The sequence below is a fragment of the Pseudochaenichthys georgianus genome, chromosome 9, assembly GCF_902827115.2.
Source record: "Pseudochaenichthys georgianus chromosome 9, fPseGeo1.2, whole genome shotgun sequence".
Lineage (NCBI taxonomy): Eukaryota > Metazoa > Chordata > Actinopteri > Perciformes > Channichthyidae > Pseudochaenichthys > Pseudochaenichthys georgianus.
Window position 1 is genome coordinate 4,714,782 of NC_047511.1, and position 25,448 is coordinate 4,740,229.

Genomic DNA, 25,448 nt, shown 5'->3' on the forward strand with positions numbered 1-25,448 from the left:
ACTCTTTCTGGAGTGACGCTAGCCGCTGCCATGTTAACTGTGGTCGTTTCTCAAAACTGCTGCAGAGCAACTATTTCAAGTAGCCTATACTACGTCATCGAGTGGCGCCGAAGGACTGTTTAAATGCCCAGCATTCTGCGCCACTCTGACGTAGTATACTTGAAATAGTTGCTCTGCAGCATGTGTACTCGCTGTCACTACGTCACGACCCGATCCGTCCCCCTGCCCGATCGGTACTGCGCATATACGAGATGGTCCGCCATATTGGACAACTCCGAGAAGGACACTTGACACAGTGGCTTTTAGCAAAGCTCAAAAAGAAAACGAGAGAGAGATGAGTTATTGTTATTACAACGTGACTTCACTATTATTTAACAACTCTTTGTATTGGGTTCTTTTATTCTGACGAGTACATTGTCAGAATAAGTGAGAAATGGATTTAACTTCTGTTAGACAGCTGTCATACTGAATACATATTGACTCTGACTGTATGCAAACATGTATGGCATATGGCTGTCTAACAGAAGTTACATTAACTTCTCACTTATTCTGACAATGTACTTAACCCCAAATAAAAGAACCCAATTAAAAGAGTTGTTAAATAATAGTGAAGTCACGTTGTAATAACAATAACTCATCTCTCTCTCGTTTTATTTTTGAGCTTTGCTAAAAGCCACTGTGTCAAGTGTCCTTCTTGGGTTGCCGTCCGGAGTTGTCCAATATGGCGGACCATCTCGCACATGCGCAGTGCCGATCGGGCAGGGGGACGGATCGGGTCGTGACACTCGCGATTGAGAAACGGTCTGAGACTCCTGCCTTTGTGGGTTGCCAGGTTTGCGCGCATGGCGCAATAATCACGTTTTTCAAAAAAACTAAACGTAATATCTCAATACAAAAACAAACGCAAATATTTAATTTGTCAAGTCATCTACCTCAAGCTTAAGTCAAGTCTCAAGTCATGAATACCAAGTCAAGGTCAAGTGTTTTATCAATGTTAGTCAAGCAAGTCTCAAGTCAAAAGATATGCGACTCGTCTGACTCGAGTCAAGTCATGTGACTCGAGTCAAGTCATGTGACTCGAGTCAAGTCATGTGACTCGAGTCAAGTCATGTGACTCGAGTCCCCACCTCTGGCATATACACCCACACTCCATTATTAAGATGATATGTGTTGATGTACTGTTGTAGGCCAGGGACAGAAGCAAGCACAGATACAAGGACAACATAAAACACTTAAATCAAGCATTAAGAAGAAAGAGACGGACTGTTTAAAAGTAGCGTCCACAAAGTAGCTCTTTCTTGTTGTCACCACTTGTGCTAAATGTAGCCCTTCTGTGACCCTGCTGACGACACACAGGCTGAGCTGAGGAATGACCCTCCTTGGCCAAGAGGGATCTGAGCTGACCCACGGCCCGTCTGCTGAGACGAGGACCCCATCAGGCCTGTTAACCATTGTGTCCCCATTCCTCCCCCACAAAGGACAAGCACGCCCTGCTGGATGTGACTCCTAAGGCAGTGGACACCCTGAACTACACCCAGTGGTACCCCATTGTCATCTTCTTCAACCCAGACAGCAAGCATGGCATCAAGACCATGAGGCAGAGGATCGCCCCGAACTCCAACCGCAGCGCCCGCAAACTCTACGAGCAGGCCGTCAAGCTGAGGAAGACCTGCGCCCACTTGTTCACCGGTACAGCCTCACACCCACGCTCAGCTGTATTACCGCCGCTGGGAAGTAACTAAGTACATTTACCCGAGTACTGTACTTAAATACGATTTAGATTTTGTATTTTTACTTCTCAGATATACACAAAACATGTCTCTGAAGTGTTTGACTCCAAACACCAAACAGATCATTGCAGCATTACCCATAATCCCCTCTGTTTCAGCCCTGTTTCCAAAGTGCTGATTCCCTGTCTGTTACTTTAGATGAAAACAAGGAGCCCCTCCCCACGCCCCTCTGAGAGACATTTGGTTACAAAGAACTCAATGGTGCTCTAGAGGAGATTCAGGTGGTAGGGGGGGGGGGGGGGTTACCTTGGTTGCTGATTGGCTAAAGGTTACACAAGACAACACATCGTTATGACATCACAAAGTGGCCCAAATGTGATCAGCTCATTTTCAGACAGGTTTTAATATAAATGGATCAGGACAAAAAGAGAGAGAATCTTTGTTCCTGAAACTTTTAGAGTCTCTTAGAGGGGACACATGTTGATGTAGAAGAGACATGGAGAAGAGGGGACACATGTTGATGTAGAAGAGACATGGAGAAGAGGGGACACATGTTGATGTAGAAGAGACATGGAGAAGAGGGGACACATGTTGATGTAGAAGAGACATGGAGAAGAGGGGACACATGTTGATGTAGAAGAGACATGAAGAAGAGGGGACACATGTTGATGTAGAATAGACATGGAGAAGAGGGGACACATGTTGATGTAGAAGAGACATGGAGAAGAGGGGACACATGTTGATGTAGAAGAGACATGGAGAAGAGGGGACACATGTTGATGTAGAAGAGACATGAAGAAGAGGGAACACATGTTGATGTAGAAGAGACATGAAGAAGAGGGGACACATGGTGATCAGGGTTTCCGTTAGCCGGTAATTACCGGTTTTTAGCTGGTAAAATTTATAAAAAACCGGTAAATTCAAAACCTGCCGGTCAAAATGTCTGGTAATAATTAGGGATGCTCCGATCGATCGGCCGCCGGTCATTATCGGGCGATATTCACTCTTAATAGTTTGATCGGTGCTCTCTATGAAGGCCGATCAGGAGAGCTGGATCTGATCGATATGGACATAAACGCGAGTGAAGTGTAACCGGAGCGAGAGAGAGATCAGATCAGCTGCTGAGTCTGACCGAGACACGCAGCTCTGCATGATCACCTGAAGCCCCGCCCTCTGTTTAGCGAGCTGCAGGAGCTGCATGAGAAACTGACGTGCTGTCAGGAGAGAGAGAGAGGGAGAGAGGGAGAGGGGGAGAGAGAGGATCCGTTTCTCCCGTGTTATTATTCAAAGTTGATGTAAACTTCTGAATAATGTACGTTATCTACTACAAGTAGTTTGTTTGAATGTAATAATTATGTTGTTTGTTGTTTGTGGAATCATTTATTGAAAAATGAATCTGAATTGTTCGATCTGTTACGATTATAAACTGAAGCAATATAAAAATGAGCCCGTGAACTGAGTTTTAAGCAGAAGCATATTTGCTCATAGTCCGGTAATTACCTGCTAACGGAAACTCTGCTACACAACTCTTATTATTATTGAAATATGACCGGTAAGTTTCAAATGTGTCCGGTAAAATAAATTCTGCCAGGACATTTGACCGGCGAGAAAAAATCCTAGCGGAAACCCTGATGGTGATGTAGAAGAGACATGAAGAAGAGGGGACACATGTTGATGTAAAATACATGAACAAGTGGATTTTGCATAATAGGTGACCTTTAAGTTAGGGTTGCCAGAAACTGACCATGATCAAAATCGAATAATAGCCCTGGCGAATAATAATCGATTATTCGACCGCCACCCCGCCCCCCCCCCCCCCCAATAATATTCGATTATGGAGAGTGTAGCGAATATTCGAATAATCGAATAATCGCTGGCATCCCTACTTTAAGTACAAGATCTGAGTACTTCTTCCCGCTCAGTGTATTACAGTAGTACTGATGCAGCTCCGGTTGTATATTTGTCATTATTTATTTATGTTTATGTTAATGCTGAGGTTGGATGCTTTTCTCCTTCAGCCACCGTTGATCTGAACTCAGCCAACGACGCCTGGTACGGCAGCGTCAAAGACTCCATCAGAGGGCAGCAGATGCAGGCGGTGTGGGTTTCTGACGGCAAGGTAAGCAGACACAAACACACAGGCACACCTGTACTTCTGTCTTTGTGAGGACAGACATTGACAGATACACCCCTAGCCCCTTACCCTAACTCTGTTCAATCATTCTGAGTTAAAGACGCCGGCCTTGGGAATCTGACCATTGATCAGTCCAACAAAGTCACAACTGAAACGGAGAGTTTAATTCTGCTTGTAGATTCCTTTTTCTTTGCTCGATATATTCTGAGAAATTAGCAAACCAGAAAACAAAACACTTTCAATATTTAACAGATGCAACAAACTCGTTTTTTATATATCTTTCTTTTCAAATATGTTAAGCGGCTCTCCACAAACTTTATTTGGTGGCAGAGGGGAAAGTGGCTCTTGTGATAGTTAAGGTCGATGACCCCTCCCCCTCCCCCTCCCCCGACCCTGATCTTCATTCTAACATGAAGATCAGAGAGGAAGGCCTTTGAAGAACCAGTCACAAGTTCTCACACAGATAGATACACAGGCACACCAACACACGCCTCTGCGCTGAACACCAGTCGTGATATCAAGGCGTTTAGTCATTTCCATGCTAGTTACGCATCTTCCAAATGATCCGGATTGAATCAGGAATGTTTGTTTTTAAAAATGTGGTGTTGGTGAAATGTCGATATGGCTTTAGCCTCAGTCCTTTGTACAAGTATGTAGAATGTCTGTAGAACATCTCAGCTTTCCTGGACTGGAAAACAGAAGGTTTAAAAAACAATGTAAAGAAATATAATTTAAAATAAAAATAAAATCAGGAGCTTTGCGAGAGCATGGCAAAGGGATTCAACGGACAACTCTACCCTGATGCATATTTATTTTACTTCTCAAATCAACATTTATTACCTTTCTTAACTAATAATAAATACATATACTAATAGATTTCTAAAAAATGAACGCTGGATTTCCCTGTTAGTTACATTTGATGATGGAGGACATTGAATGTAAGCTCTTCCAGTAACACAGACTGAGTGATCCTGGAGCAGCTCCAGCTCACTTTAGCTTCAGCCGCGTGGTTTCTCAGTTGTGCTTCAGTGGCAGGAGTCTGTCGTGGACCTACTATCTTCCTGTCACCTGCATAGCAGCCACCTGTGTGCGCTCTGAGCATGCTCACTGTGTGTCTTCCTACTTCCTGCCAGTAGTGCTACAGCTCGGCTCTGTTTGTCTTTCTTTCTTCTCTCTTGTTCTCGTGCTCTCCGTCTGTCCATCCTTCCTTCCTGTGCACCCAAGATCCATCATGTGTCTCTTCTAGCTGGAGGTAGTAGAGAGTGATCTGGACTGCCAGGACGTGGAGCGTCTGTCCTTCCTGTCCGCCATGTCCGCTGACTACCTCAGCATGGACAGCCGGCTGACCTCTGACCTCGAAGACACCGCCGACGAGGGCGGGACCTACACCGACAACGAGCCGGATGTGGAGATGATGCACATCTCAGCCATCAGCCGCTCGTCTGAACCCGTCACAGCTGAGGAGGTCAGACACGCGCGCACACACACTTATCGGTCTAGTTTACATAGTCTTAACAGTCACACATGTAATATTTTAAAGATGACTTAATGTTGTCTTTTGACAACACCAAAGATCAGACATGATTAATAAAGCCATATTGATATTTAACAACCAAGGGAGTGGCTTATTTCCCTTTTATACTATTTAAAAAAGTGAAATAAGGTTTGCAGTACAACTTTGATGTACTTAAACCTCTACTAGTATACCCTAGGTTTCCATGGGCTTCTAACAGAATCATTTGTGTGTTTTAAACGGACACAGTGGAAGCACTACATTCAAATTGGAACCTGACAATGACCTTAATATGTCTTAATATGTCCTCTCAAACAAGGCATTGTTGAAGTTAAAGTGAAACAAAGTGGATATATACATTTCAGCATGAGAAAATACATATTATTATTTTATTCATATTTATTCATACAGAATATATTTACTGAATACATAACAAATATAATGTATAAAAAAGAAAGAAACAAAGGATACAAAATAGTACAGGATACCTGATATTGCTCATATTTATGGGACAAACATATTCAGGAGAAGGGATATTTACCTCGACGGGATCCTCTGCCAGCTGATCAGGGGTCTGTACCTGCAGCATGACTTCAGGCTGGGGAGCTAACATTTGGGATTCAACGTGAGCACTGACCTGAATACAGTGCTGGAGCAAATGTACTCTCCCCTCTGCTCATCATTAGCCCTCCTTAGCCCGGCGGAGGGATACAGCCAGGGGCGGCGGGTGCTGTAGGCGAGGGAAGGCTAAACCTTCCCAAATATTTGTGTCACTGCATCCTGGTAAAATAAAAATATAAAGTATAATGTTTGTGTCTTTGACATTAGCGCTGCTATGCAGCCACCTGTGTCCTGCACTACGAAGCCAGTTCAAACCCTGGATATGTTTGAGTTATCTTAACTAACCCTAACAAACGAGATCTCGCTAAGCGGTCCTACGACGCTGGTTATCAACTCGGTAAATCAAGCCACGGTTTCTCTTTCCGGCTGAGAGCACGTTCACGTGAAAGGGGCGGGGTTAGCTACATTTGACCAATCACAAACGGGGACAAGTGTACTGACAGCGCAGCGTCATACTTCATTAATGAAAAGCAAACTAATATTAGACAAATATGAACTTTAAACATCCATGACTTAAACATATAATCCAGGATACAAGCCACATAGCTGCTGCAAGGAGAATACAGAACAACTGGTTAAAAAATAACTACCGAGTGTTTGAAAGCGTAACAGTTTTATGATATCACTGCCCCGTCTAAGACACGAGTGGATCTGACTTTAATTACATTTGAGTCGAGTGTTTCGTCAACTTAATGTGTTGCTTAAAATAATACTTCTGCATCCAGTCTGTGACGCTGTGAGGTACGGCTGGAGAAGCTGACTCAGATAAGGAAATAGTGTGATATGATCGATGATCTGATTGATGATGTGATATGAATGATAAGTGCGACACGTCGGCGTCTTCTCTGCATACGGCAGTAAACCGTATTTCCTTTCTCCTGTAATATGACTTGATAGATTTAAACTCCGCACACTGAGCTCTGATTGGTCAGCAGGCGGTACTTTCACTGAGTTGATCTCTTTTCTCTAGACACCGGACGCGGGCAGCGTCAGGTAAAAAAAAAGTGATGTAGCCTTCCCAAACCCGAGCCTCACGGGCCGCCTATGGATACAGCCTCACCGCTCCAATGTGTAGCTGACACAGGCTCACTCAGTGTCCCTGTTCAAATGACTTGTTATTCATCAACAGAGTCATGCATTGATCTTCTTAATTCTTTGTATCTTCAGCTCTGCTTCACTGCGTTGGCAGTCTTGTGTTACAGTCTTTATGAGGACATGCATGTGGTGCCTTTAGTATGCTGCTGCTGCCACCTGCAGTGCGGACAGGAGAATGCAGCTCCAGTAGCTTCTGTACAGCTGCTCTATAGTTAACCAGTGAATACAAAGTCTGTACCTTCAATGTATTGCAGTCTCTATTGTAATTATATGTCCACAGTTATTATGGACACACATGTAATAAATAAATACACCACATTACCAACACAAGTCTTAATACATCCTTTTTCTTAATGAATTCTCATGTGTTTGTGCGTGTAGATCTTGCGCAGGTACAGTCCAGACATCCGGAGTCGCTTAAGGAAACTGAGCAGCCGTGACGTCCTCAGCAGGTCCAGTCCTCCATCTGTCTTCTCACCAGACGGCAAGGTAAGACACACACAGTCTATATGCACAGTGGGAACACACACACCTCAGGACACACGCTTCTGCGTCCTAAAGCAATACAATCCAACTGTGAGGATTACATTACATTACAGTCACTTGTTAGACGCTTTTATCCAAAGCGACTTACATACTCAATCCTGTGGGCAACCCCACAGGAGCAATTTGGGGTGAAGTGTCCTGCCCAGGGAAACAGCGGAATGCTGCCTGCAGCGGGATTCAAACCAGTGATCCGAAGATCAGCGCACTACCCACTGAGCCACAACCTCCCTGGATAAGAAGATACTTTCTTTGTTTGGGTTTTGGACTGTTGGTCAAACAAGGTATTTTAGCTATGTGTTGGACATTAACTGGATGAATCACTTATCCAGGGAAATTAGTGGGTGTAAAATTAGATGGTGACATCACTATGTATCACTAGTGCTTCTATTGGCTCGTGCTCCAACGCATTGTACGTCTAAACAATCAGAGCAGACTGGACTCTGGTTTCAGACAGAGGGGGAAAAGAGGTGCTGCAGCACAGGCAGTATGACCTCATTCACACCAACGGTGTTTCAGGGCCTGTTCGGAGCTGGAGCTTGAAAAGCACCGGGTTTTCCTGTTCACACCGCAGCGGAGCCGCCTCTTAGCTCCGGAATCCGGTTCGTTTCAAGCACCAACAAATGGTCCGGCCAGAGTAAAAGCACCGCATACGTCACGCTTACGTCGAGGCGGGGGCAGGGACAGATCAACTCCTGAACAACAACAACAAGCCCGTGTTGTATTCAGCTTGTACACAACGATGGAGAAACTTAACAAGAGTTTCAGTGTTTCTGCCATAGACTGTATATATAAAGGTTTCTGCCCCTGGTGAAGCAACGTGTCTGCGTGTTAAGGTGGAGCCTGAGCATTCCCGTTGATCACCTCTCATTATAAATCTATAAAACTATAAATATTAAACTTTACTTCACGTGTTCATTTGAGAACAGCTGTTACATACCTGGGTGAGGGTTACAGTTCATTTAAATGAAAGATACAATGTTACTCCACACTCATGGTTCAGTCCACCTTAAGAAATAAGACCGACCTCGGAAGCAGTTGTGTTTTAAAAAAACCTTTATTGACACGAGTACACTTTTTATAAGAATATAACTAAACCACAGAAATGACTCCGGAACAGCTGCAGATAGAGCCATAAGAAATGAATGCAACTGATTTCACCCGCGCGGTTTGGCTCTATGAAACAGGCACGCACGCGGTTACGTCATGACGCAAACGATGACGCAACGACGCATCACCAGTCGGACTCTGGGCGGTGTGAAAAGAGCCGGAGCTAAACCGAAGAACCGGTTCTGAACCTGAAAAGCTCTAGCACGGAGCTTGAACCAGAGTTGCGTTGGTGTGAATGAGGTATATGAGAAAAATAAAGATCTTTTTGAACATTCAAGCATGGAGACATGTCCCAGTAGAGAGAGACACTAAATACTCAGACGAACCGGAACATGAGCAGAACATGTCCTCTTTAATACTTGCCCTATGCATACTGTTTTGTCTGTCGGAGTGTAGGGTTATTGTTAACAGTGAACAACAAGAACACAGTTGAACTCCATCAGCCAGCCCGAAACCTTTTGCAGATATCTTCTTCTATCTCCTCATCATGGTGACATGTATGTTGGCTGGGGATCGTTTACAGTGTGTTTATACTGTGGGTTCAAATGAAACATGGTCATACAGCAGTGTTACACAGGTTAACATAGTGGAGCATGTAGCAGCTACAGAGCTATAATAATGTATTGGTTGAAGATTTGGCGTATAGTGGTGCATACTAAAACAAAACTATAAGAGGAAATGAGTTGTAAATAGGGACACGTGTATAACCATTTTAACCATATATATCTAAAAAAGTCAGTACAATAAGAATATCACAATTCACTCTGAGACTGGGGACAGTATATCATATCGTAAAGTGGCAGCATTTGACAGAAGATAACATGTCAGCTAAAGCTAACCCTAGCTCTGCCCCCTTGTGGCCAAAACAAATAATTGAATGCAGAGTAAAACTAATGGTTAGAAAAAGTTTGTAAAGATATCAAAGTCAGTTGGATTACTTGGAAAAGGAAGAGTTCCGTTGAATTGACGACCATTTAATGAGGACTTATATCACACTGGTTACAATACTGGAGGTCCTATGAAATGAAGCTCTGTTTTAATTGTGGAGCGGAAAAAACAATGATGTAAGAGATCTTTAACACTTCCATTTCACAAAAACAAATGTTTAAATTCTGATCTTAATGATAAAAGATACATTTTTATTTTTTTAAAGCAAACGGTAATTCTGGCAACTGTGACTCTAACCTCCACATGCGCCCTGGCAGCTCTTTACCTCCATGCGAAGGAACAAGCTGCCCTTCCCTGTGAGGAACGGCCTGATATGGAGAGTCCACTCTCACTGCAGCTCAGAGTCCTCCGACGTCAGCTCAGTGGACCAGATGGGTACCCAGAATTCCCCTCACTAATTGGTACATGGTGGTGGGCTTGTGTTTAGCGGTAGTGTTCGACTTTAAACTGTGTTCATGTTTTCATTCCAACGACACATCACAGCAGCACATGTCAACGATTAGCATGAATCTCTGTTCCAAGTAAACAGGGAATACTGTTGAGGAGATGCAGTTTGGTTGGAATGAAAACATTTTCTCTTTATTTGTCTTTTTAGTGCTTTCTCTTATCGGCAACGTTTTGTGTCTGAACCCAAATCCCAATTTTTTGTATTTACCGTCGCTTCCCACAACCCAGACTACCGCTGAAGCTGACCCACTAGTTTATTATATTTAATAAATACAGTATACCGTTTTTTTATTAGTGGAATATTAAAGAGGCCCTGTTCTGCCTTTGGGATGTTCCCTCTCCTGTAGTGTGTTATATATGTTTTTGCATGTAAATGGTGTGTAAAGACTAAAATCCCTGTGTTCCCTCCAGAGGGAGTTTCTCCCCCCCCCCTGACTGAAACGCCTCCATTGGACATGCTGACATCAATATTTTACACTTACGATTCTATTGGCTAGCGCTTTAACACATTGCACGTGATAGGCTAAGGGGCAGGACATTTCACACACATCTCTAAGTGGTTGACCAATCTCAACAGAGCCGGCCAGCTAACCAATCAGAGCAGACTGGGCTCTGGCTTCAGACAGAGGGTGAAAAGAGGTGCTGCAGCACAGGCAGTATGAGAACAATAACGAGCTTTTTAAACATTAAAGCAAAGAGACATGTCCCAGTAGAGACACTACAGACTGATACACACCTGAACATCAGCAGAATGGGTCCTCGTTCACACCTGCCTTGTATAGTCCGGTTGAATGGAACCCTGGTGCGTTTAGCCGCTTGGTGCGGTTCGTTTGGGTCGGTGTGAACGCAGTCCGAGACCTCTGAAGTGAACTAAACAACCGGACTCTGGTCCGCTAAAAGAGGTGGTCTCGGAGCGCTTGCTTGCGAACTCTGGAGCGGTTCATCGCTGGTGTGAACGCAGTCCGCACCAAAACATAGGAAGCGCAGTATTTACGGGTCACAAGAACGCGGATGTCTTCAACATCTTTAGCTAATAGCTAAAGAGTCTTTTAAGACATCCGCGGTTGTTTGGTTAAAGAGTGAAGTGAATGAAGTGTTGAACAGTGTCGTGTAAAGTAAAAATTCTCCGTCCGCTACATAAAAGTAAGAACACCTGTCGTCGGTGAAACGCCCTCCTGACTGCAGAATGTCTCTCATTATATGTGTTATAATGTTTTTTAACGGACGTTGTCTGATTATATAATCATATGTCTGTTGATCTCCAGACTAACAGCAGCAAGAGAATAACCTGCTGAAAGTGCCGATGCTCCATGGCGGAGGCTCCGGTAGAAATTGCCGGGATTTGCGTGTTTACCCCCTTAATGTCTGACCAATGGTTGAACAGCATTTCCGAGCACATGACTTGTGTTTAAAGTTTATAGTCCGTTTGAGTTTTGCCCGTGTGAACGCAAACCTAACCTTCTGAAAAATGAAACAATGGGCCCTTCTCACTTCTCTTATTTTTCATTTCCTCGCTCCTCGGTCTCGGTCTCAGCGGAAGTTGATTTGTCTGCGCCATCTTGAGTAGCGTCCCAATGGCCTTATTTCTGCCGGAGGAGCGAGGATCGAGGAGCGAGGAGCGATAATGGAGGAGCTATAATTGAGGAACCACCAGACCATCCTTCGATGAAATCCTCAGACACTCGCCCCGCCCCCTTACTGTGTATCGCTCACCGATTGGACGATGCAGTGCATGCACTGATCTGATGCTTCTTGACATGAGAGCAGTTTCCCAGCGGAGTGAAGAAAACACATGAACCTCACGAGAGTCACTCCTCAGTTTATACCGTGTTTTGTTTCAATTCATGTTTCATTTAGTTACAAATATGTGATATATCTGAACAACAAAGTGGTCAACAATCATTTTATTCATTTTTTGGAAACATTTTCATGATCGCTCTTTTCGTTTTATATTTTCATTTATTGTCATTTCCATTCAGTCAGTCACTAAGTATATTTAAAATGTTAATGTGCTACATATCCAAACAAACAAAGTGTGCAATCCAATGAATGTTAATCTCACTGGGTTTTGATAGATAACATATCTATTGTGCACTCTAATCAATATTAATCTAACTAATGTTCGTTTATACATTTTAAGAATGGCGTTTATCTTTTTTGAGAATGAGTTCTTATTTTATTTATTTGGGTCTAACAGATGATACAAATGTTTGTGTCAGTACATGTGTGCTAACAGAGGCGGGGGTGTTTGTGAAAACAACGGGGACAGAGCTGCTGTCAGACGATCAGCTGTGCGGCGTCATCACAAACGGACGTCGCTTCAAGTGACGCTCCGGAGGAAAGGACGTCCCATTGCTCTTAAAACTCATTTCCCTGCTTCTCGTGGTTTCCTTGCGTCTCTCCGTGCTTCCCTTGTGGGAGGGACTAGTCGCAGGGAAATGACGCAAGTGAGGGACGCAAGGAATCCATTTAACCGAAGTGAGAAGGGCCCAATGTAACAAACTGTGCTCTGGGGCCTCATTTATAAAGGGATATACGCTCAAAAAAATGGCGTACACCAGTTTCTACGCAATGTTTGCGATTTATAAAATACTAACTTGACGGGAAAACGTGCGGTCCTCCACGGAAACTCTGACCCATGCGTACGCACTAAGCACAAAAACGGGAGAGACGAGAAACTGCGACACCGCGTTGGCAGAAGGAAGAATGGAGAGAAATGTGTGGAAATAATACCATAAATAAAATGTTACCTCTCATTTATCATATATGAAGAATTCATTTTCAAACATTGATTAAAGCCAATCTTAAAATGATTAAACAAACTCCTCAGTGCACACACACACATAACTTTGAGAAATAAATAAATACGGATATTATTTAAAACCACCTCGAATATGTTGTGTTAATGTTATGAAATGTTTTCTCATAAATGATGCGGTAAGCAGGAGGACAGAATTACGTCTAAACTAACGCCGTTTTGCATTTCTATAGGTTGTAGATACGAGCATGGTTTTATATACTATCATGTTTAATCGTGTTTTATGCCGCTTGCTAAGACTTGATAAGTCGCTCGTAAAACACAGGCGGTATGGAAACTAAGAACATCATGGTACATTGTGCAGCTAATATAACACAACACATTAGTTGTATTTCCTTTAACTGGTGGATATAGGGTTGCTGCGGGGGGAGGGGGGGGGGGGGGTTGAGACGCACAGGCTGCAGTGGAGACGCTGCGCACAGCTGATCGACAGCTGGGACACAAACCACCAAATACAAAAACATAATTCAGATCCAGTCGTCATGACTCCACACCGGGGGGATTCCCCGTTCACTTCTTACAGTTTCTCCTCAAGGGGGGGGGGGGGGGGGTGTCTCCTGTCCCCGGTGCAAACACACTGCCTGAGGAAGGCTATGTGTATTTCTTTTGTCATTAACCTTTCCTTTTTCGGACCACTTATTTATTTATGTTGGTGACGATCCGACCTCCATGCTGCTACTCTGGTTCAAACTGCATCCACCAAACAATATGATTTATCTCGACCTCCCCAAAAGAACCAGAATCTGACACGGTGTGCGACGTCTTTTTTAGCTGTTCTGTCGTCATTTCCTGCTCTTCTTCATAAAGTCAGTCAGAATGAATGAATGGGCGTTTCTTTGACTATTTATAGGCAAATATGGGCGCTACGTGAAGCCCGCAAAAGCTGCACCGCATTTCGAGTCGATTGTGATTTATAAAGGGAAACCGGCGTAGGAAGTGCCGTACGCACTTTCCTCGCCGGTACGCAATGTTTGGTGAATCGGAAAATGTCGGAACATTTCTGTACCTATTTTTTGGATTTCTACTACGTAAGCAACCTTCCCACGTGAATCCTACGCACGGAGTTATAAATGAGGCCCCAGGTGCGCACCAGAGAAGCGGAATATTAGGTGTGAATGCTTAGGATGTAGATTTGTTAGTGAATATTTGTATCCATTGAGAAATAACCAAACAAAATAATATAACATATTGTATTATATTATAGATGACATGACATTCTTTGTTCCCACTGTTCTCTATGGGAACACGTTTCTAAAACCAAATATGGACTCTGCTCAGGAGGTAATACTTAATTCAAAGCTTTCCTCCCCACCCCACTGAACTTTGTCTATTTGCATCCTTCCTTACGGGTCAGAGTTCTCCTAGGTGACATGGAATAGATGTCTAAACCACGCAGCCTGACAACAGGAGTTCATCAAGGCTCAGTCCTTGGCCCTTTCCTCTTCTCCCACTACATAAAGGATACTCTCGTACTTGTGTGTGGCTTCTCCTAGCTAGGTAGACGTCTTTTCTTTTCATCCCCCAATCAAAAACTGTCATCTCTCCTTGCCTAGCTGACATCCCATAGCTGTTGTCCTGGAGCTCAACATTAACTCGTCTTTTTTATCCTGTCCAATTGATGTATATTTAGTACATTGGGTTTATTGTTTTAGTTTAGTTTTTAAACTTAGTATTGAGAAGGGATCAAACTTATTGGAATTTCTCTAGTTTGGTATCCTTTACTACATTTCTAGAATCTTCTTCCCTGCTGATGACTTTAATTGATCTAGCAGATGTGACATCACGGCAACGACAACCTCAAACACCACTGCTGGCATTCTGCAAAAATGGCAAATGTTTACCATCGTCCAGCACCTCCTACATTTCCTTTCTTGCTGACCTCAATCAAGGAAAACATTTTGGATACACAATCCAATAAGCTTGACAGAATAGTTGAGCCCTCAGTATGTCCACCCGCTGTGGTCGAGAGGGAGAATTACTAAAAGCTAAGGAGCTCCTTTGTTTGAGTGCCTCTAGTCTCAGTATGGCTGCATTATGACGTCTCTGCTTGGTTTCTATCGTCTTTTATAAAAGTCTGATTTGTACCACCACTAACTCTGAGTATCTGCTCTAATGCTTTTCTCCAGGTCAAGCTGCCTCTGAGGGACGATCCGGCCACTTTATCAGGATCAACTAACCCGCACCATCACCACTGTCAGCACCACCCTCCACCCCCCAGCTCCAGCAGAAGTTACGATTCTCCCTCCAGCAGCAGCCCGGCCAGCAGCAACAATGACCCACCCCCACTCATCCCCCGTTCAGCAGCTTCCTCCGGCCCGCTGCCCCTGCCTCCGGCTCACCACTTTAACTCCTGCAGCAAAATGTGGCCTGTGGGAGCGCCTCAACCCCCCCCCATGCTTAGGTCCAGCAGTTGTGGGGGCACTGCAGAGGCTACAGTGCACCCCCCCGGGGCTCTTTCCGGTGCCCTGGCAGCCTGCAGGCAGCAGCAGGAGGAGGCGGCGCAAGACAGCCCTGGGGAGGACCCCTCCCTCAGGTCCTTCTATGGGAAGATCAAGGCCTTCGAAAAGATGGATCACTTCGCCCGGGCCCAGAGGATCCTGGAGCTGCAGGAGGCGCAGAGTGCCAGGGTGGGCAGAGCTCTTTGTTCCTATTGGCCAGCTGTAGTATCAGGAGGCGATTTACACGCATTGGTGTAAACTAACCAAGTACATTTACTCAAATACTGTACTCATGTACAATATTGAGAGACTTGTACTTTGCTTGAATATTTAAATGTTTTGCTACTTCTTACTTCTACTACACTACAACAACGACCTGAACTACAATTCAGAGGTAAATCGTGTACTTTTACTCCTCTGCATTTATACCTTTAGTTATTTTACAGATTTGGATTGATAATGTGAAATATAATCAACTCTTAAATCAGACTTTAGTTACACCTATTCTCAAGAATAACATCATACAAATCTTATATAGCACCTTTTATACTAAGTTAGTAAATAATACATGGCTTTTGTAGTAAAAGTACAAAAGTGATTTTTGTATTTTATTCAATGAGGTATTTCTCTGTACAGCACTTTGGTCTGCAGGTTTGAAAGTGCTGTACACATACAGCTGTGTTGTATATTGTACATTTCATTTACCAAAGAAAAATAAATGTCTTGATTATCACTCATGTATCGTGTAATTATAACTCAACATCTCAGCAAGAATAGATTTAAAAATACAAACCATGAGGAAAACACAAGCAGGTGTAACATAAACCAGACATACTAATGGACACCAATGGTGGGGACAAAGACATTACCAGAGGATGGAGAGCACGACAGGCTAATCGGACATGCTGAGTGTTGATTGGATGATGATTGTGTCTGATGTGTGAAGGTAGAATCCCGCTCATTTCACGCTTTAATACACTGATCTGTGTTTGCAGATGGAAATGGCTCAGAAGCACCCCGACATCTACGCCGTTCCTCTGAAGGCGGCCAAGCTGGAGCACAGCCGCCCTCAGCCTATCGGGTAGGCTCACTACTGCCATACGCCTCGCTGTGAGTGGCTGTCTGCGTGTCAGTGTAACCTCCCACTTCCCCCCCGATTCCACAGAGGCTCGCATTGTTGGGGAAATCCTATCACAATATAAAGTACTGTAACCTGATTACTTTCCATTACTTTTGGATTACCTCAATATCAAATGCAATGCAAATAATAAACAAGAGAAAATAAATATCAATAAATGGCTTCAACTTTAACTTTAGACCTATTCGAATACATATACTGATTTACCGATTTATAGTCCACTGATAGTTAATCAAGTTATCTAAATAACTTTATCTGGATGTGAAATGGAAAGTGAGTGAATGTTTCACAGAATACTACCCTCAGTATAGTTAAGGCCTAAGAATAGGAAATACACATTTCCTTGCAGCTTCTACAGCATGATGACCCGGTTCAGAGGGTTACATTAAACATGTATCTAAAATGTTACAATTACTAGTTTCCTGTTAAAAATGAAGTCTATGATGTTAGACCACGGAATAATGGGACCTTAGAGAAGAAGAAATCAAGATATTTAGTTTCAAAAGTCCTCTTAGATGTAAAGCTCGGCTACAGGATAGTAAGTATAGTTTACTAATGCTGTTTTGTTTAGTGCATGACCATGACAGAAGGAGAGTGCGAGTTGTGCAAACCAAACAAAGTTATCAGAAATAGCCATGTGGCAGCAACTGAGATAGTCCACACTAAATAATAAACAATATAGCCGTCCTCTATTTCTTGAGGGGGCTCCATGGACCCCCATGGACCCCTCTCAGGACCCAGCTTACTGCAAGAGACCAGAACCAGGTTACCTGCTTTTATTTAGTGACTCATTACCTGATTCTGATCAGCTGTCTGGCTTCCGGCTGATCCAAGCCGGCGCTCCGAACACACCGCGCTGCAACAGGTGCCTTGCTCAAGGGCACCTCGACAGCACCCAGGGGACATTCAAAGAAAATTTCATCGAAATAAAAAAAATGTTTCCCTGAATATGTGTTAAAGTGGCTCTTACATGGGGATCAGTGAAGTCACTGGGATTCATCAAGTGGGAGCTATGAACGCCTGTACACCTTTTATCACAATTCATCCAATAGTTGTTGAGACATTTACAGTATGTCTGAAGTGGTGGACAGATGTTGTGAAATCAGAATCAGCAACTACATAAAGTAGATTTTATGAGTGCAGGACTCAACACAGCTGTTGTCTGTCCCTCCAGGTCCAGCTCCCGTCCTGGACCCCAGACTCCTCCGTCCTCCAGGGAGGGGCGCCCCTTCTGCCCCAGCGAGGAGGATGTGGAGGAGGCGACAGCGCCTGAATACTACACCGCCAACTCCTTCCAGTACCAGGACACCCAGCTGTAGCTGTCCTGGACACCGCTGCAGTCCATACCACACCCATGCCATCATGCCCTGCACAACAAGCTGCTGACTCTGAACTGACTCTTGCTTCTTTGATATTAAAGGACAACAACTTTTATTTTTGATTCACAGAAGTTTAAGCAATCTCACTATCCATTTGGATAGGAACACTGTCCTCACTTAACTTTTTACGTTTATCTAATGGTTTCTTTATTCTTTACACTTTTAAAGGGTAAACTGAGTAATCAGTAACCACTTGTTTTCTTGCCTATGCAACTCTTCAGTTCGTGCACAGCAACTGAAACGTATTGCCACAAGTTTTGCCCTCACGAAAACCTCAACAAACCTAAAAACCACAATGCGCTTTATCACATCTCTCCCCATCTTTTTCAAGCTACTATTATTGCCAGCTACGATCAATAAATGTTACCTATATATTATGATATTCAACGTATATATGTATATATATATATGCACAGTATATATATGTATTTAAAGTCAAGTGTTTATACTCTGTCTTTGCATTCCTTCGTATATGACAATGCCTGTGTATACATACAGTATATATCTATATATAGTCTATCTAGTTACACTGGAATTTGTGATAATTTTTTGAAGTGCCTTTTACTTTCTCAGTCCCATGAGGTTCGGGTTGTGTTTCCTCTGCCCCGCAGCCGCCCAGCCGTATTAAAACCTCTGCTGCTGTCAAGCTTAAAGGGAAACCAGGGAACCAGTGACACCAAAATCTCAATGCTGAGCCCATACACCACACACTGTACTGTCAGGATTCAGACAGAGCTGACACTGTCTGAACGCTAGAATCCATCCACAGCCATATCAGTTTGAGACTTTCCGTTTAGATCACGAGAGTAGTTCAAAAGTGTTCTCTGTAAAGGCCCGGTCACTCAGATCTACAGATTTCAATAGAAGCTGCAACATTTGCGGAATAGCTCGCAGGGTTAGGAGTTAAAGTTTGGTGAAATCAAGCATTAGCAAATAGTGAATTGTGTTGACACGCTGATCTTTGAAGGAAACGAAGTTCAGATTGTCAAATGAAAAAAGAGGCTATCATAGCTTGTTAGCTCTGTTACACTTTTTATATATACTTAGGCAAAGGCTTGCAACAACACACATTATTTTTGTTGCAGCCATACTGTTTCCACCTTGGCATATTGCAACAGCTACAGGAGCTTGGTAACTCCTCCTGTAGACAGTTACTGCATCACCAAGCTGCAAGATAAACTCAGTTAAATGCGGCTTGCACTACCTTTAGCTGAGCCCTTTCGGGTGTGGCCGGGCCTAATAATTGCTTTTCGTCATTGTTTCCTTCTTTGGTGCTGAGCAGTCATTGCTGTTCTGCTTTAGTACCGCCCAGCCACAAAGGGCTTGCCAGTTTGAACTGAGCGGCCAGTAGCGAGATGTCTTGAGCCTGGGATTGTTTGTTGGTTGACTTTCTGCAGGTGATGCCCTTTTCTGTCTGTTCAGCCATGGAGGCGTTCACTGCCTATGCTAACAACCCTGTTAAATGATACGGTTGGTGACATTCTACATTTTTCTTATTGTCAACAAATCCCATGTGCAGACCCAAACCAACAATGAATGTATCCACTAAGTATTGTGTGTGTATCCATCACCTGATACTGAATATCTTATTTCTCTGTGCCATAGAGCTCTAATGTTGGTCACAAAACTGTAAGAGGCTCGACCAGAGCAGCAAGAGTGGATTAATCCGCTGCTGAAAATACTGCAGTCCCCAACAAATGCACTATTTCCTCCTGTTTGAAAAATAACTAATGTGTTCAGTTCTTTGAAAATAATAAACTATATATTTGTGAGCTTTTGTAATATATATATTTATGTCTTCAGAAGGAACCAGAGTGTATTGAGTTGTGGACTAAGGCAGTGTTGATATTGCTTTTTGGGACAATAAGAATAATTTGGAATAACACCAGCCTTATTTTCTAAAGCTGTTTCCCATTTTTGATACTTGAAGCCTGAATAGAGTGGTGCAAGACAGAGTCCTAAAATCAGGGAATCAGTTTCACGGCAGGTTCCCACGTTTCAAAGTCAACGTTTTTGGGTCATATTTTTAGTCTGACGCTTAAGAAATGTTCATACTTTGTTTTACGACATAAAATACATCAGTGAATATCCCACTGGTAAATGTTGGAAGCTTTTATGTGTGTTAAAAACAGTGGTTGCAATCAGGTGACTAAATGAAACATCATCACATCAAACATTAGCCGCCTTTAGCTTAGCGGTGGTGACTCGCAGCCATGCATACATGCCAACCTTTCCAAATCCAAAAGAGGTAGGTTTGCACGTGGCAAATGTGCACGCCCAAATGAGGTAATCAGAAGAAATGGAACCCCAGTAATTACATGTATAAACCATGTATTTAACATAGCCTATATTGCATAATTTTATGCATTTTTCAGAAAAAGTGTTAGTTTGGTAAACAGTGACATCAACGACTGGTCTGTAAAATGCCCGAAAAGTAAAAGAATGGGAGATAAATATCCCAAAGTCTCCACATTTTATTATATTTGTAATGTGCGTCTGGTCCTCTTTCAGTTGAGACAGTAGATGAAGGATGTGTCAGGATGTAGAACTCTTGTGTGAACATTCGATAAAGCCAGTTTTATATTCTTATTTCATGTTGTTGACATATTAGAGTCAAAGGTTTGCACAGAGCGAAATATCTTTGTGTTGCGCCATACATCAGAAAATACTGCATTAAAAAAGTCATTTCCTGCATTTGTCTACTGATAAAGTGTGATATAAACAGGGCTGCACATAACTGGTGCGCATGCGCACCTCCGCCAAAAAAAGAGCAACAGGTCATGAACTCAGGGTCGGCACGTAGCACTGGCGTTATAGATGTTCGCCTAGGGCGCCAGATCTGTGGAGGCGCTGCGCTGGCAGTTCTGGGAGGGGGAAAAACTTTTTTGACCGTTGGTGCTCATCCTAATTTTCGGCCTTGATGTAACAACATTCATAATTAAGTAAATGTAACAACCTTTTCACCCCGGTTACACGTTTCATTTGCCCTGTACCATGGGTGCTGTAAGTGATGAAAATGGGGGATGTTGGCTTATCTGGCGCCCGCAGCTCACAGCCAAAGTGCGGCCCAATCCCAAACCACTCCCTCGACCCCACCCCTCCGTGATGGAGTGAACTCCGTCTGTAGCCACACTCGCAGCTCAACGAGGCTCCCTCCTGTCAGATGGAGGGAGTAAATACAGCAGCAAGCTTTGGGACGGCCTCCCCTCTCTCCGGCAGAAACAGGAAACGCCGTAACTGTATGTAACAACGGTTTCAAATCAGCATCTCTTAGACAAAAAGTTTAAATGAATAACTCAAATAAAACTCCAAACATCTTTCATTGTGTTTCAAAGCTCTTTTAGTTTTAAACCTGATGTTTATAAGCTTCTTAGTTTTTGCAACGGTCTGTAAATATACACAACTTTATAATAAAAAGCACACATTTACCTTTTTCTAGACTAAACACAGGTATGATCCTAAGTTAAAAACATATGAGGTCATCATGAGGTTGTTAACATCGCAGTTTATCAGTGGATGTTTGCTGGAACTACTTGTAAACAGCGTGTTTCCTGACGGACACACACAGCGTGACTCCGGTCAGGTAGAGACCGGTCTCAAGTCAGCACCGCTGCAGACTCGCTGTTTGAGGGCTTGATAGCCCACTCCCCCTCCACACTCGTTGCTTTGGAACAGCCCTCAATATGGCGGACCCTCCGCGTGAACGGGCAAACGGAGGGTAGGGTGTAGGGGTAGGGTGTAGGGGGCGGTTTGGGAATGGGCCTGCGAGTGAGCGTGGGAGAGAGGGAGGGTGCACCGGTTCCGGCGCTGTTGTTATTATAATCTGGTGCTAGCTGCTCTAACGGAAGAAGAAGATGTTTCTACAATGATGTGGAGGGAGAGTCCTCTCCAGTCAGACTGAGAGGCTGATACTACAGCTCAGTGAGGTAAAGGAGGTAAAGGAGTGTTTAGATAGTTCACTTTAGTCTAAATTCAAACAGTTTGGTCACAATTGATGTAAACACATATTTCCAAGGCACTCCTTTATAATTATTGGGATAAACAGGTTTGAAATCATTCCAATGTATACTATAGGACAGTAACCAAACACATCCTATAAAACTGGAGAGATAAAAAAAATGCATAAATAAATGTTAAGGTAAAATAAGATATGAATGAACAACACAAATAAAATAAGTTACATTCATTTATTATTGGCTATGGTAGGTTATTGGTTATGTTCACATACTTATTTGATTACATCCACTTGTCTAAGATGACAACAGAGACTTTCGACCCAAACCCAGCTGTTGACTTGGATGCAAGCAGCTAATCGCAGACTCAACCAGAGAGGAAGAAGTAGGCCTACATCATCAGCTAGCATGTCTGACAGAGAGGAAGACAGTGAGGAGAGCAGTCAGGAGGGTAGTGATGACAGCTTGTAGGATTACTGGTCGTGCTAATTGTTAAGGGAAATGTTTACATATGTCCTCAGTTATTGTATGTAATACTGTTATTGTACCACTGTGAGGCACTGTAGTATTACGTGCTACGTATTGACCAGTCTTGCGTCATGTAAATGAGGGTGTGTTCACCTGATGCACGTGTACACTGTCTATGGCCCAATCCCAAACCACTCCCTCGACCCCACCCCTCCGTGATGGAGTGAACTCCGTCTGTAGCCACACTCGCAGCTCAACGAGGCTCCCTCCTGTCAGATGGAGGGAGTAAATACAGCAGCAAGCTTTGGGACGGCCTCCCCTCTCTCCAGCAGAAACAGGAAATGCCGTAACTGTATGTAACAACGGTTTCAAATCAGCATCTCTTAGACAAAAAGTTTAAATGAATAACTCAAATAAAACTCCAAACATCTTTCATTGTGTTTCAAAGCTCTTTTAGTTTTAAACCTGATGTTTATAAGCTTCTTAGTTTTTGCAACGGTCTGTAAATATACACAACTTTATAATAAAATGCACACATTTACCTTTTTCTAGACTAAACACAGGTATGATCCTAAGTTAAAAACATATGAGGTCATCATGAGGTTGTTAACATCGCAGTTTATCAGTGGATGTTTGCTGGAACTACTTGTAAACAGCGTGTTTCCTGACGGACACACACAGCGTGACTCCGGTCAGGTAGAGACCGGTCTCAAGTCAGCACCGCTGCAGACTCGCTGTTTGAGGGCTTGATAACCCACTCCCCCTCCACACTCGTTGCTTTGGAACAGCACTCAATATGGCGGACCCTCCGCGTGAACGCGCAAACGGAGGGGTAGGGTGTAGGGGTAGGGTGTAGCGGGCGGTTTGGGAATGGGCCTAAGTGTGTTCTCTTCTAAGTTAGCTCGGCTGAGCGAAGGAATCACCTGTGAAGCAGAGGAATAAATCATGCTCAAGGGCTAAACAGTTCACCGTCTCCAATATCTCTCTCCGAGTGCAGCGTAAGAAGAAGCTGCCATCCTAAACCTCAACAGGTTATGGGCCCAGGAGTCATTCGGGGAGAAGTTTGAAGATTTATCACCGTCAGAAAGTCACGGCGAACAGCGTGCTAACGGGATAGCAAGATAAGCTAACATGGATCATCGAGGGACAAGCAGGTTGCCTCGACTGATGTTCGACGGAGATGAAACTAAGTATGAACTGTGGAAGACTAAAGTGTTAGGACACCTTCACCTATTAGGGTTAAAGAACACGATTCTAAGAGAACCAAATAGTGAAGCCGAGATAGCGGCAGACGGCAAGAAAATGCAGACGCGTATGCTGAGCTAATACAACTTTTAGACGACAAAAGCCTCTCGCTAATTATGAGGGATGCGCCCGACAATGCAAGAGAAGCCTTAAAGATATTAAGGGGATATTATGCCGGGAGGGGAAAACCACGGATAATAAACTTGTATACCATGTTGACATCGCTTCACAAGACGAACAGTGAAAGTGTCACAGACTATATCATACAGGCAGAAACCACCATCACTGCGCTACGGAACGCAGGTGAAACGTTAGGCGACGGCCTACTGATAGCCATGGTCGTAAAAGGACTGCCTGAGATGTTTAGACCATTTGCAATACACGTGGCACATAATGATGACAATATAACATTTCCAGAGTTCAGGACAAAGCTAAGGAGTTTTGAAGACACAGAGAAATTAAGCACGACAGAGTCGAGTGATAACGTGATGAAGACTCAAACGAGACCCGGACGGCAGCCCGCCAAGCAAGGTGCATATGACAGGAACAGTGACAATGCCGATATTGAGTGTTTTAAGTGCGTCACAAAAGGCCACAGAGCGAGAGTATGTCGGCAGAAGACATGGTGTAGTCAATGCAAAAGTGACACACACAAAGACGCCACGTGCAGGCGTAAAGACAGACAAGATGGCGCGAGAAAAGTCTCAGAAGAAGATCAATCAATGTTTATTTATATAGCCCAATATCACAAATGTTACATTTGTCTCAGTGGTCTTCACAGTGTGTACAGAATATCAGTATGACAATACGACACCCTCTGTCCTTAGACCCTCACATCGTACAAGGAACAACTTCCGAAGAAAACCCAGTTTAAAGGGAAAAATGGGAGAAACCTCAGGGAGAGCCACAGAGGAGGGATCCCTCTCCCAGGACGGACAGACGTGCAATAGATGCCGTGTGTAAATTGAAAAGATAATACATTTGCAACATAGGTAGTCCAAATGTTTGGAAATGCATGTGTGTATAATAGGAAGATGAATCCACGAGGATATCCATCCAGGACCGATGATCCAGGACCACAGCCACGACTCAAGATCCAGCGCTCGCGATCCAGGACACAGGACCGCAGGATCATCCATGACTCCGGATCCCAGCGTATATAGACACCAAAAAGAAAGACATTTGGGGAAGCTGGGTTAATCGGAACATGAGAGTACACGGGTATAGACAGAGAGAAGGAAGAAGTAAGATGTCCCCCGACAAACTAAGCCTATATCAGCAAAACTAGGGGCTGAATCTAATCAGCCCTAACTATAAGCTTTATCAAAAAGGAAGGTCTTAAGCGCACTCTTAAAAACGGATAGGGTGTCTGCCGCCCGAACACAAACTGGAAGCTGATTCCACAAATGTGGAGCTTGATAAGAAAAGGCTCTGGCTCCCATTGTACTTTTAGAGATTCTAGGAACAACCAACAACCCTGCATTCTTGGAACGCAATGCCCTAGTAGGCCAGTAGGGTATAATGAGTTCTTTAAGGTAAGATGGCGCCTGCCCATTAAGGGCTTTGTAGGCGAGAAGAAGAATTTTAAATTCTATCCTGTGTTCTATAGGGAGCCAGTGTAAGGCAGCCAGAACAGGAGTAATGTGGTCCCTTTTCCTAACTCTGGTTAGTACACGAGCTGCAGCATTTTGAATCAGCTGAAGCGACTTGACTGACTTCTTGGTACTCCCTGATAATAAAGAGTTACAATAATCCAGCCTAGAAGTAACAAATGCATGGACTAGTTTCTCTGCATCGTTTTGAGGCAAGATATGCCTGATTTTTGCAATGTTACGTAGATGGAAGTAGGCGGTCCTTGAAATTGAGTT

General features: G+C 43.6%; 1 protein-coding gene across 1 annotated transcript in view; it reads left to right on the forward strand.

Moving 5' to 3' along the window:
- The window catches only part of LOC117452158 (tight junction protein ZO-2-like), an 87,610-nt gene extending 67,924 nt beyond the window's left edge, over window positions 1-19,686 (forward strand). The window contains exons 13-19 of the mRNA XM_034090634.2: window positions 1,450-1,689; window positions 3,749-3,849; window positions 5,111-5,329; window positions 7,475-7,582; window positions 15,086-15,586; window positions 16,393-16,478; window positions 17,710-19,686. Of these exons, the coding sequence (XP_033946525.1) occupies window positions 1,450-1,689; window positions 3,749-3,849; window positions 5,111-5,329; window positions 7,475-7,582; window positions 15,086-15,586; window positions 16,393-16,478; window positions 17,710-17,854 (1,400 nt within the window). The 3' untranslated portion in view covers window positions 17,855-19,686. The remainder of the gene's footprint in view (window positions 1-1,449; window positions 1,690-3,748; window positions 3,850-5,110; window positions 5,330-7,474; window positions 7,583-15,085; window positions 15,587-16,392; window positions 16,479-17,709) is intronic.
- The last annotated feature ends 5,762 nt before the right edge of the window (window positions 19,687-25,448 follow it).